General features: G+C 44.3%; 1 protein-coding gene across 1 annotated transcript in view; it reads right to left on the bottom strand.

Annotated features, from left to right (window-relative positions):
• The window catches only part of LOC144130428 (cell adhesion molecule Dscam1-like), a 207113-nt gene extending 194646 nt beyond the window's left edge, over window positions 1-12467 (bottom strand). Inside the window, exon 1 of the mRNA XM_077664349.1 lies at window positions 10134-12467. Within this exon, the coding sequence (XP_077520475.1) occupies window positions 10134-10191 (58 nt within the window). The 5' untranslated portion in view covers window positions 10192-12467. The remainder of the gene's footprint in view (window positions 1-10133) is intronic.
• Between the last annotated feature and the right edge of the window lie 1927 nt (window positions 12468-14394).

The raw sequence follows: 14394 nt of genomic DNA, 5'->3' as shown, positions 1-14394 counted from the left end.
GGTATTTACCTTGATATTTTATATTGCTTTACGCACAAGAGCACAATGTATCCAAAAAGCAGAAAACCTGTACTGAGTTCGCTGTGATGACTGCGGGCCAGGCTGTTTGCTTCCTATCTCGGGACGCATTGATTGTAACCTCGGCTCTACGGCGAACGTAAAAAGAGGCGGCTCCATTACGTGGCGGGCCTTATTGTGCCCTGGTGAAAGCCCTGGGAATTACAGTTACCAATGTCGTCGCCCATATCTCGCCAGTCACGGCTTTCGGCAGCCATTCCTGCGGGTCGGAGTCCCGGGCCCGTCAAAAAAGTGTTAGTTCCTCCTCCAATCACCCACCTCTCCCTTCTGTATTGACGTGCACCTTTTATCTCCTTTGTGATCAGTTTTTCCTGTTTTGTGCGCGTTCGGGGTGCAGCAAAATGGTCGCCTATAAAGCCAGAAATCGACAACCTGGCTTTACCTCTCATCAGATTTTTTTTTTAGTTTTACCCACTTGGTTATGCCACCTTTCGCATCTTTACACCAGCTATTCTAGAAAGTGAGACGGAAAAAGAATGCATTCGCATTAGATAAGCAACACAGCGGAGGTGCGAGGTTTCTGGGCGACCGGCTTTGATGAAAGTTTTACGGCAGTTCGTCGCCAGTCTTCCACTGGTAGAAATAAGCTTTTACATTTTTCCCCTCCCTTATCTCTGCCTTTTGGGAGTTCTGCTTTCTGCCTGATAGCCGATTTCGAATGGTGTCGCACCAACCCAATCAAGCCCTTTCCCCTATGCACCTTTGCAAGGAACGATGAGCGCAAGCGACGTGAAAATAAGATGTTAAAATGAACAGAGCAGGTAAAAGAAAATTTGCTTGCTAGCAGCATTGGGATTTCGCCTGCACACAGGCACACCTAGAAAGTAAAGAACTCTTCGCAGGATTGCTCAGAAAGAGCAAGTTAGAAAGCATGGATGCATTGTGGCCAATGTTTACAAGACCCCCTTATCTCAAAAGCGGGACAATGCTCGGCGAGGACCGGAGTCGGCTGTAAATATTCTGCTTCTAGAGTTTCCCACAGTGACTGCGACGGTAGTTCGAGATACCTCTACTCCACTATTGCCCTTAATTTATATATCTCTTGAGTTTCTTTTTTCCCGGGGATTAGTTTCGCACAGTAGAAAAGTCACACGAAGACCAAAATCCAGACGTTGTCTCTGTTGGGTTTCGCGATATTTTCACCAGCATTTTTTTTTCCTGTAGCGCTAAACTGCCAAAATATTTTAATTTTTAAAACGCTAAACAATCCCTCAGTCACAACAAACACTATAATTTTTGGTCATCATAAAACTAGGTTATGCGGTATTTTAAGGGCGTACAGCCTTTTCAGAGAACGGAGCACGTTTCCGTTCTATGTTTTCGTTTCTAGACTTCAGATAGAATGTAAATGACCTGTGTTACTCCCCATATTATTCAAGGAAGACACAGTAGACTAACTCGTAAATTAACCCGGTCCAGACTCTGAAATTCTTTTCACAGACTACGTACACGAGGAATCACTTTTAAAATTCTGCTCTGGAGCTCATGAAATGCAGGGATAAGGCCGAGGGCAATCTGTTGAGAAATGGAGCTGTCCAGACACACTTTACTAACGGCGACGCTTGAGGCGGCAGTGTGCTTGCTATAAAACAGTTCCATGAAGTATGTGAATTACATAGGTGCCACTGGCCTGTGAGGATATATCAAATACCCGTGTCATTCATACAGTACTATTTCACGACAATCAGTAAGAGGTCCGAAGGGTGAGGGCTTGAAGGGTTAGAGGAAATTCCTGACGTTTGATTTTCTGACCGAATGCGTATCTTCATTACACATAGAATGAGTCACTTGCCAGCAGTTACTCCCGGTCTCCGATCCTCTGCTACGACTTTATTGCCCACTTCAGGCCTGATTGTGGCCTTCAGTGCCTGAGCGACTGCCCTTCTATGTTCATTAATAATTGCTGGCCTGAAACAGTCATCTGGGATGAACATTTGCTTCCTAGTGCCTAGCAGGGATCATCCACTCAGTCACCGGATAAAAACAAAATGCTTGTTACTATGTTTATAAACAAAGAAGAACAGCTTTCCTGACATGTTTAAATAATAGCGGTCATGGCATAGCGTCCTGTAGAAAATATTTCCTTCAAATGGGTTCGTCAGCGCTTACGAGCTTTTTTCAGGTCGGTTTGTCCGTAATCGGCCAACCAAGCCATTTAAACCAGCAGTGCGCCCAGTATCCGATGAAAATTGACGGCTGAAATCCAAAATATTCATCACAGTGTCATCACCAAAGAACGAAATACATCGCATCAATTCCTTGGAGGCGGTGTGCAACCACAGAAAGCTTCTGTGCTCATGAGGCCACTAAATATTCCAACTACGACGGTCTTAAAGTACTGGTATACGTCCCAAGGGCTGATGTCGGGGCCGGCTTGAAGCGGCCTGTCCCTGGGCTGATGCTAGGATTGTGAATCTCGAGCTAGTCTTTATTCTTTTTTTTAACTGACTTATAGGTACTACACCTCATGATCTAAAATTCCGTCTTCAGAATTGCAGTGTGGCTTTAAGCAGCATTCTTTTTCTCATATGGCCCAGTGTTTTATTTGCAAACCGTTGTTCATTTCTCATTCGCATCGCTGACATACCTGCATTCGAGGCATATATATTCGACTTGGCGTGTACGTCTTCCTGTTACTACGCAAGGACAAGAACTCTCCTTTCCACTCAACTACACGTTGGGCTTGCCATCTGACAAAGACGAAAATCATCATTCGGTGTCTGTAAAGATCGTTGCCCCTAGCGGCTCGCCAGGAACTCTAACGCTCCATAAAGACACTATGCTACAGTGTCATGTTGCGTTAGTGCTTTTAACGTCAGGGATTACTTACATGCATCTTCCTTCTCTGTGTACTGCCTCAATGAATCCTAGACCTATATTTTTCCTCGTGTCGGATAGGAAAGCCCGAACTTCTATTTTTTACCTCCTTTCTCTCCTTCTTCATATGCTGGGCAAATGCTTACAGCAGAGAATAGAAAAATAAGTTACCCTGCAATTTTTAGTATGTTGGACAATTTGAAGGACGATTTTAAAATGTGTGCTGAAAACTCTTACGTGTGCAATCAATCACTATTCACTTCAGATGGGTTTGGGCTAATAGCGCCGCGCTTTCAAGCGTGCATCTCACTGGCACAAGATATTAATTTTATGTCAGTGCTGGTTCTTTTTTTTTCTACTTGAAGGAAAAACCTCTATTAAAAAAAAAACTTCCGTTCCGTTAGTCCTAAAACCACTCCCAAAAAATTCATTTTGTCGAGAATTTATTTCGCTTCACTTTTGCATGCTTTTCTTATTTTATCATACGGAGGGGTTATATTCCTCTCCTCCCGACGACCGAAGAGAAGCTTGCAGCGCTAAAACGAGTGCGCCAAAAGGCGGCTGCGAAAGATGACTTTTACGCGACAGCTGTGCACTACCGAAACGAGCGAAGAGCCTTCGGGCGTCTCGCCAATATGACGGTAATAACGCAACCAGGCCGGACATCCTATCAGCAGGGCCGGGTATCAGCGCCGCGAATTGCTTGCGCCGCCAAGCTCGCCCAAGGTGGGAGCTCAGCGGCGCATGTGGCTTAGTGGATGGAAGGCCGCATCTGCCGTCCGGTGCCCGCTATCTGCCTCTCCCTCTTCCACCTCCGGCTACGTTCCTCTCATCGCACCCTTTATGCTCCCTGCCGTCGCCACGGGAGAACGAAAGCTCCGCGGCCTCCTGCCCAACTCACCCTTCATCGTCCCTTAAACCTTTCTCCCCGTCTCTTTCCGACACAATGAGCGTGCTTTTACGTGTATATATGCGCATGTACAGATTTCGCCTTAATTGGCAGACGACACGCCGGTGTTCCGTGAATATTGCACGAGTGAATTAGCGCTCCCTAGAGCCATTTGGAGGCTTAACGTGCACGCGTGGTTTGTGAGGTTTAGTGTTATTGGCACAGGCGCGCTACGCTGCTAGCTCGAACGTTGCATCACCAGCTCTTATGACTGTCCCTTACTGGACTACCCATAAATTCTCCATAATTCGCACATGATACGCAGAACGGTCGTTCTGTTTTATTTCTTTTATTTTTGTTCTCTTGTGCATCGTCATCGAAGTAAACCGGGATTTGTGCCTTATTTTGTTCATTTATTACGACACAGGTTTACTTCCATCTTCGCGAATAATAATGCATCTCAAACTACCCGCCGCAGTGGCTCAGTAGTTAGGGCGCTCGACTACTGATCCGGAGTTCCCGGGTTCCAACCCGACCGCGGCGGCTGCGTTTTTATGGAGGAAAAACGCTAAGGCGCCCGTGTGCTGTGCGATGTCAGTGCACGTTAAAGATACCCAGGTGGTCGAAATTATTCCGGAGCCCTCCACTACGGCACCTCTCTCTTCCTTTCTTCTTTCACTTCCTCCTTTACTCTTCCCTTACGGCGCGGTTCAGGTGTCCAACGATATATGAGACAGATACTGCGCCATTTCCTTTCCCCCCCCCCCCAAAACCAAATATTATTATTATTATCTCAAACTAATATTGCTTCCCCTCCACCTCCCCTGCAACGTTTCTAGTTACTACAACAGAACACAAATGCGAATGTTTCTGAAGGCCATTCGTTTCCACCCAATTTTTGTGCTCTTCTCGTTTCCTCTACAGCCATCCTGTCTCAAAAACTAGTACCAGTGAGATTTCTGTTTGAATTTGTTGCTTGATATTAAGGCCACTAAAAGCTTCAGCCTAAATGCTATTTCTGTTTGTTACGCCCTGTGGATGCTTCACTCATCGCGGCCCTCACACGTGCTGCAATAGTGTTCCATCCATAAATTATGGCACATTTGAACTCAGTGATCTCCACTTTACTGCCATTAAAGCAGCTTAACACACGAAATGCCTCCGTTCAAAATGATCTTAACACCACTAATCACATGTTATCTATTCGATTTTAAGTGTTCACTCACATTAAGGTTGTTAGTTCAAGTCCTTTAGCAATCATCAGTCATTATTCTATAAATATTTTTCAACCGAAATGAAGGAGCCTTTGCTAATTTCGTCTTCTTCTTTTCGATCTCTTATCGCCTACCTTTTGCTCATACTCTTAAGTCTCTCTACAAAAATCTTTGCCCAGTGCAACTTTTACAACAGTTTGATCATGTGTTTCTCGTTTCTTGGAAAATTTTAGATTAACTGGATATATTTATGACTTTTTCAGCTGTGAGATATATTATTATTCCTGCACTGATTCTGAGAAACCTTTAAAAAACCAAATAAAGGAGCAAGTCTCACCAATTCTAAGCACATCAACTGCTGCTGCTAACTTTGTAACCTAATTCTTACATGATCACTTCTCACATGGCTCAAAAGCCCAATCTGTAGAGTTAAAATATCAGATTTCTTATTGTGTCCGCAGTTTCATTCAAGTTAACTTCAGGAGCTCCTGAGAACGAAAAGCATACTATAATTGTAGCCACTCTAGCACTTACGCATAACAATATGTACACAAGATTATTTTCGTCGACGCACCAAGCAATTGGCCAAACATATATTTTACGTTCTCTACTGCCAATTATCGGCCTGTGGAGGAGTAGCATATAGTCTTTAACACCTTTGTGTTTTATCGTGCCTCTGTAATACACAAGCGCCTGCTGCGTGCCAGAACACTACCCATCGATATACACATATATAGAAAGCACCAAGCCCGATTCGTGCTTGAGTGTGCGAAGTTCATCTTAATGAACAGATTACCGATTGATTCATTAACACATATGTCAGATGTAAATGCACTGTACTCCCACCCCATGTTTCCAGCATCGTTCCTTGCGATCGTCATTAACGGCAAGTTAATAATATGAGAATCACAGTGAAGTAATTTGACATGCATTCAATACCAATGCACCAGTCCCGGTCCCAGCTAAATTTCTTTCGCGCATACTGCTGAAAATGTACTATTCCTGGAAGCCAGCTTTAATGAATGGGTGGCCGCATGGAGGCAACAAGTCGAGAATAGCGTGCAGGTGCAGAAAATTATCGCAAAAGTGATTCTTTTTTCTTACCTTCACACTATATTTCTTTCTCTATTTTCATCTATCTCAAAGAGCTTCTTCAGAATATTGCTTCTGGTGACCTTCTCTGCAGCAGGCTTCCCTCGATTGACTACGTTCTATTAGTCACGCGGCATAGATGCAGACGTCTTTAAAGCACGCGGCTCTATGGATGATGCCAAACTGTCACGCGTTCTACAAAAAGATACCCCAGTAAACAAAGAGCGATATACATGGAAGGCATTAGAAAGTTAGCAATAAAGATATCCGCATGAGAAAGGTTACCTTTTTTTTACCTCTATAGAGCAGGAAAAGAAGAGATTCTTAATATATAGATATAGTAGAAAGCCAAATACACAAACGCAGAGAGTTAGATTGAGAACTTTGGAGCGACGACCTAAAGAGGCGTGTCTGTGCCTGAGTGAGGAGACCTGAAGTAAAAATATTTTTTCCTGTTTCTCTTTAATGCTCCATACAGAAGCTATTCAATTAAGAATATCTAATACGTAAGTTGAATTTGTTTTCAATTTTCATTGCAATTTTAACGCAAGAGAAGTAGAAAAATACTTCAGTAGTCATTCATCTTAATTACCAGCTAGACGATACTACATGCCATCGGCTGCATTCGCATTTCGCATTTCGCCAAAGCTTACGCTAATCTCTTTGATATTGTCCGCAACTGAATATTCCAGAAGCATTTCAGGTTCATGCACAACCGCTTCCTTTAAAAATTACCTCTTCGTGGAAACATTTTTCTACTGAGACGTAACGTTGCGTACGTTTGTATTCACGGCAGAAATATGTGGTGGCCTTCGACGTGGTTGTGTTCGTGAAGTCAAAACTGTCCTGAAAAGGTTTTCACTACTGACAAGAAGAGGCAAGAAAAGGTACTGAGAAGAAAAAGTACTCTTCCAAACACAAAGAACCAATTGCCGCTTTGTATTAGATTCTACTTCTGCATTACTGACCAAAGAACAACCTTTCCCGTTTAGCGGTAGAATATATAAATTATGATAAATGTACCTCACTGTCGACATCCGCTCAGGTCGACTTGGGGGCCTGCGCACGGTTAGTATGCAAATAACCTCAACTTTGTTTGTTTTCCATTTTAGTGCCTGCATCATGCCCACCCTTGAAGATGCGATTCTGATCGCTTCATAAAACGTTGTTAAAATATAGGCAAACCGAAAATGAGTATCCCTTTTTTTCTTTACGTGTTTTACCATGATTCCCGCAGAAGCCCCATGAGCTTCCTGCAGCTCTTAAGAAACGCTTCTGCTGCATCTTGAGATACGTTTTTCCTCTTTTATTGACCGACTTGTGGCAATAAATGCTGATTCCTCCTCTACTTTTCCAGCAATTTTGTGGTACTGGTAATGAATCCGCCACATTATCCGAACAAAGGAGGGATACGCCTCGTTCCTCTTGTGCCGAACCTGAAATGAAATCTTTTGCACTTGGCTCGGAATCCGCGCAGTTCCAGTGGATTTTGTCTTCACGCACTTTCTCTGCGAGCTACATGCTGTTCCTATACCACTCGGCACGACTCAAAAAGGGAGGCTTCGATAATAAGCAACAAAAATTCATATAAGCGACATAAATAAATACTCTGAAATCATTTCGGCTTACTTACTCAAGAGTGTACGAAGTGAATGCATAGATGCCATCAAGTGGCTCCTAGATCGAAACATCACTGGTAAAACATCATCACACAGAGGTCGCCTTGTATGTGCCGAAAACACTGACAGTAGGAAGTATAAGATGGTACACGTGTGAGCCGGTCAGGCTTCGGCTGGTTCAAAAATAGAAGTCCTCTGAGCCTTGCGATACCCAGTTCAAGAAAGCAGCACCGGGTGAAAAACGCTGCAAAATGTTATCAGGTAATGAGGTTATGTTACATAAAAACTGAGGATTTAAGGAAAGATTGTTTGCAATCCGCTAACCTTTTGACAGAAGAGGGCCATTGCAATTTAGCAGTGTAGCTTAATTGGTACAGACATTTTTGTACACTTATTTCTCGAATAAATATGACGAATCTAAGATATTTTGTTCCCTGAAATTATGCACTATTGGTGCCTTTACTGATGTCTTTGCCCCTAGGAAGCAATCACTAGAACTCGGTTCTGCTACTCTGGCTCTAGACGTAGGGCTCTGTTACGGTTGCTGTCATGCACTGCCATATTGCCCAATATAGCACTGTATTCTCTTTAACCTGCAGATTAATTTGCTCCATTATGTCAAGGTTCTGAATAAAACAATTATAATGGTGTCATAATGATTCTGATTATGAAAAGCAGCTAGAATTTTTTTTTACATATCAACACATATTTGTCTAATTCCTACCGCAACTCTCCCTGTGTTTGTAGTTTGCGGTGGGCGGAAGGCTTCTCCCACTCCATTATCTTTTTTTTTGGAAATATAAGATTGTTGTAGCACACATATACCTAAATGAAAAAAATAATTTGCCGCTGAATCGGACGCAGCAGCCTAGAATGATTTTCGGCACAAAATTGTTGCTACCTATTCGTCATGTAACACGTAGTGATGTCATACGTTTTCGGGAACAGAAAGTGGCTTCGGAATTATGGTTTATAGTTTATGGGGATTTAACGTCCAAAGCCACTCAGGCTATGAGGGACTCCGTAGTGAAGGGCCGGAAATTTCGACCACCTGGAGTTCTTTGACGTGCACAACATCGCACAGTACACGGGCCTCTCGAATTTCGCCTCCATCGAAATTCGACCGCCGCGGCCGGGATCGAACCCGCGTCTTTCGGACCTGCAGCCGAGCGCCATAACCTGTCAGCCACCGTGGCGGCTGGCTTCGGAATTGTTAGGTGTGTTTGCGGGATGCATGTCCCACTGAAACTTTACTGAGTTCAACATACAGAGGCCACGCTTGCCGTGAGGCAGTTATAGCACTGTTTATGTAAATTTTCTGTTGGAAATGATATGCTATGCGAAAGGCATAATTTTTGCTGCTGTTGCCCAAACATGCCCTGGAAGCACCCTGTTAACCAGAAGGTTTTAAAATTACGCAGTTCAGGAGTTGCTTTTCGCTGTTTTCATGCTGACGTTTGCCCAGACCACACTCACAACTTACACTGATGAAGACTATAATTGATCCAAATCAACCGGTACAACTTAAAAATTACCGACCATAATTATGGTCGCCAAAATCACTGCAACAAGCCTAAAAGCCTTTTTTGATATTCGCTATAAAGAAGGTTAACGTAGAATACTGTATTGAGCCGAGCAAACTTTCAGAAACATATGAAGCGCATGACATAGTACATCGGTCATAAAGCAGCTTGTCGATATATGTAACGCCTGATATTGACATGCCCTTCATGTAGGGACCTTTAACGATTCATTTATAAATGAATAAGAACACAGTTCAGTCACCTGTCTGCATGATGCATTGAAAGAGTTTTTTTGTTTTGTTTTCAACCAGTCACATTGGTCTTTAAACTGCTCTGAAAGCTGAGAACAACGCGATTTTATTTCTTGTTTCTTCTATTGCGTATTCCTTTTCTGGGTCTGGTAGCAGCCACTCTTAGGTTTATTGTAAGCTTGGCTGGTGCTGCTAGCTTATTTCATCATATGTTTCCTAGATTGGCTGCAGCTGGTAGCTCAGTCCGCAAGAAGTTCTGTATTCAACACATGAAAATAGAGAGGCAGATCTCGCAGTGACAGCGTTATGTAATTGTACCCCACCAGGATCCCAACGTCTGTTCTCAACCGTGCCGACCAAGGTCACGCAATTACAAGCAGCATGGCCTTCTCTGATTAAGATTCAAAAGTTACAGTTCACGTCTAGTTGGTTCGGCAGCTACTATAATATGCGCAAGGTCTTACTAGCTTTCATCTGCCCTTCCATCACCTGTTTAGTATCTTGTTTCTTCTAGTAAATTCAGAATTAAGTTCTTGCATGGCTCATTGACTGGCTCCTACATTTTGGCTACCCAAGCACAAAATGGCTGAAAAGATCTCTGAACTAATTTTTTTCTGCATCTATTTTTAATGTTTAAAAAGTGCACTTACCGAAAACTCTGACGACCAGCTCCGCGTGGTTAAATCCGCAGCGCTGTGGAAGCCGCATATTGGGGCACCTTTGTTCTTTGTGAGGCAAATTACGATGCTAGGACACGTTTATCTCGCAGTTCCGGATGAAAACTTTGGTACGAAACTTCATGAAGGGGTTCCCACCTTCGTAGAAATTCAATAAGCATCACGAGTGGCTGGCACTGAGTGAAAGTTGATAGCAAACTATTTGCGAAGAGAGTGAAGGATGCGGTCTCCTGCAGAAGCACAGTCTTTACACTGAGGTTGTTGGTTTATTGTTCGAAGCGTCCCAAAGTCACCAGGGAATGAACACCACAGATGGTAAGCTTGTGTTGGTGAGCAAAAAAGGGTTTTCTGCGGTTGTTTGCGCGACCAGTTCTTTAAATGTGCAATGTGGCTAAAAAGCATGTGCAAAATGGATGACGCCTAGCCAAGTGACGTTACGTCTCTAGGTATCAGAATCTGGTTCATTTTACGCTCCTGGTCAAAGCGACTCTTATTACCACTTCAATTTTCATTAAACGCCCAAGTGTTAATTTTACCCATTTCAGAATAATAAATTGCACGGTATTTACCAGCAGTGCTGCTTATACAAATTTGCAAACGCCATAAACGACGCGAAGGTTTCAAAGCATTCCTACAGCCTTCGTCCCCAAGGTTTCTGTTATAGGCAGGATTATGATAAATGTATTTTAGAGGCTGACAGCTATTGCATACCCCAGTTGAAAAAATTCAGCATTTGCTGGAAGTGTGTTCGGAATAGGTGATAAGCGGAACTAAACAAGCAAGCACATTTTTCTATCGGTGGCACGCAAAAGGCAGGTATTTACGGCGGCGCACTTCCAAAGCGTAATTTTGCCGTTCACTGTCTCACACAGTGTTCAGCATCACTGAGTAGCAAAATCTACGCGTATAAGCGAGTGAGCTTTTAAAGCGTCCCAATCTCAGGTGTTTGATAGGCGGGTGGCCCAAAGAAAGATTTTGGCTCGCTAAGGCCAGGGGTTTAAACAAAGTACTGAAAGAATATTTTTCCGCAAGGTATTAGGTTTAAAAGAAAAGCTGATTACTTGAAGCTCATTCGTTCTTTCTAGGGGCAAGAATCATAGGAGAACGACAACTCTTTGTTCAAAATATGGAAGCTTTTGTTAACTCCATTCGCTCATCAATGTCTGTGTTCGCAATTGTTGAAGATGATATGATCGCTTTCAAAAAACTTCAGGCAGCGTTCACACGCTCTATTCAGTCCCGCAAATTCAAGCCGCGAGATATGCACAAAACGACCTGTATTTGAAGTGAGAAGCAGGCTAACTTTCAAACCTTTAAGCCCTTCTTTAACGCAGTCGTTAGTTCCCTTTTTCTACTTTCGTCGAGATCGTTTCAAAACCTAAAATTTGGACATGTCAGAATTTGTCCCCTTATTTAGCTTCCTTAGGTGCTATCTCAAACTTAGCAAGGAATAATACCTGTCAGCATGTGTAAGTGCTTGCCATGCTACTATAACACTACATTAGCTGTGCTGATGATTTACAAACTTAATGTTCCAAACGTTTGCACATTTTCTTGGCTGGGAGATGAATCGTGTATATTCCAACAAATCTGTCAGTGCCGTTCTGACACGAGCAGTATACAACCAATTTTGGCGCGTTCTATCGAAGATAAAGGAATGTTGCCAGTTCTCTGGGAACTTGACACGTAAATCGCTGTTCTGTTTACAGAAGAGTTGTTACCTAGCATGAAATTTAAGTATTTTCCTGGACTCCAGCAGGCTCAGTAAACACCAAGAAATCTGGCTCTTCTCATCAAATTAAAGCCTGTACCACTGCACAACTAGACCGAATGCGCATAAGAAGAAAAACCTGGAGGTGCTCCACGGCCAGAGAAATAACCACAAGACACTCCACGCAGTGAAGAGCGATGACGGCCTGGTTCACACCGTTCACACGCTGACGTAGAACTGCTGGCAGTTTGTCGTGCAGCCAGGGACACCGACGACGACTACAAACATCCCACCGCTGTACCACTGCTTCACTTGCCTCCGGTGAGGCAAGAACGTTCGAATACGAACCGCACGGAATAAAAATCTCTGATGAACAACGAGTGCGGGTAACAGATTGACCCCTGCTAGGCTGGCGTGCCGGCCACAGTGCGAGACCACGTGCCCGAAGCCGGGAAAGCGTCCCGTCTCCGTGTGAGCGCGCAGACTTCTCTTCGCCCACTTCGAGGCGCCCGCGGCTTCGGTCGGACTGTGGAGCCCCAGGGCCAGGAGGGCACTGCCAGCGCCGCGGCGTATTGATCTTCAGCCGCCAAAACCGTAGTGAGACCAGGCTGTAGAGACACGTAGTGAGAGTGGGGAAGCTCGGCGAACGAATCGGTAGCAGCGCCGCCTCGCGCTCGGCAAAGAAAGCATTCCGCTGCTCGCGGTGGAGTTCTCAGACAGCCTTCAGACGCAGGCTGGGAAACACGGCCCAAATCGTTCAATCGGCTGGTCGCAGCGCTGGTTTGAGCTCTGCAAGCCGCTAGCTGTCGTTTTTTTTTTCGTGGTGATCCTCGTTAGACTTTCTTTACAGCTTATAAAAATTGGTTTTTGAGGAAATGGAATAGCTCAGTAATTGTTTGACATATCTCGGTGGACACCCGAACCGCGCCGTAATGGAAGGGAGGAAGGCCGGAGTGAAGGAAAAAGAGAGAAAGACGTGCCGCAGTGGGGGGCTCTGGAATAATTTTGACCACCTGGGTGTCTTTAATGAGCACTGGTATCGTACAGAACACAGGCACACTTGCGTTTCGTCTCCGTCGAAACACGGCCGCCGCAGTCCCGATAGAACCCGGGTACTTCAGCCCAGTAGCCAGGCGCCCTAACCACTGACCCATCGCGGCGGGCGGTTCGGGCACTCCGTTTTCTTCACCTCTAAAGGACACCTTCGCAGGAAATTAGGCGCCATATTTCTGCGCTATTTTCTTTTGGAATAGAGAAGCTTGTGCAGTAAACGTTTGGCGACCCTATGCTAACAGCCTGTTATTTGTATTCTTTTTTATGTACTCAACCATGCCACCTGAAGTAGTCTTTTATTGGAATAGGTAGACGGTAATTCATGTGGCACTGACTGTACTTTAAATATCAAGGACGCGCTTCCTCTTCACAACTCCTTGTTTATAACAACCAACGTGATCGGGTAGAAATTAGCCAGTTTTGCACATGTTAGCTGGTGGTAGGGTAATTTTTTCTAGCTGCGTGGCGCGCTATATCCTAGTCCCTTGTCTTTGTGTCCGTTATTTCCTAGCATAGTCATTGTAGTACACTTGGTTTTAATAAGCAGCTTCATTTGGACCAATCCTTTGCCTTACTTAACTGGCGTCGTAAGGCAGACTATATTTGCTCAATGAGCGAGAAAAAAAAAGCGTAACACCTCTAAAATAGCAAAAAAATATGACAGAACCTTATTGCCCGATTTTTGACGATGAAATAATGGCGATGATGAAGACAGGATTCTCTGCCTGTGTCTTCGCGGCTCAGATAGAATTTGATGAAAACTACGATGTGCAAGGCACAGTGCGAGAGTGTGTTGCAGTTTAACACTAGGCGCGTTCGCCTGTGTAGAAAACCTAGTGCTCTCACGCAGGTTCCAGCGAATTTGATATATTCTGCGCCGCCAAAGGTTCGAATCCCAGTCACGTATATTTATTTAATTGATATTTATTTGCTTGTTTCACTTGGCACAAACCCGCAAACGTCGGAAGATCTTTATCGTGGTTTACTCATCGGAATAGTGTTTTTGCCACTATAAATTACTACCTGGTGGCAGAAACTTGAGCCCAAGAGATGGAACTGAAACTCTTCACGGTCTGAATGCAATGAAAGGTTTAGGAAAGCTGTGCTAAATGCAGGCTTCCAGACTATGGCCATGACTCTTTTACCTTTGGCATTTGTAGGATAGCCACTTATACAACAATGCTGGTGATCTTTCTGCCTCCATTTTTCGTTTACAGCGCTAGCTGTTTATGGCAGGGCACCACCCGTGGAAATACACGTGTCGCACTAAAACAGTTGTGAATCCTAGCGATGGATGGCGCTGGCACTCTTACGGCACAAACGGACGCCGCCGCCGGGCGAATTGTATGACGGCGGGCGCTTAGTACCACGCGTTCGCCTCGCTCAGTGTAATCAGAACTGCTCGTGGCAGCTTTGTGAAGAGGAGCACGGCCAGCGCTAAGAAGGACGAGGCAAGGGATACAGCGGCAA

The sequence above is a fragment of the Amblyomma americanum genome, chromosome 4 (genome assembly GCF_052857255.1).
Source record: "Amblyomma americanum isolate KBUSLIRL-KWMA chromosome 4, ASM5285725v1, whole genome shotgun sequence".
Taxonomy (NCBI): domain Eukaryota; kingdom Metazoa; phylum Arthropoda; class Arachnida; order Ixodida; family Ixodidae; genus Amblyomma; species Amblyomma americanum.
The sequence above is the reverse complement of the archived record's forward strand: the minus strand, read 5'-3'. Positions and strand labels throughout refer to the sequence as shown.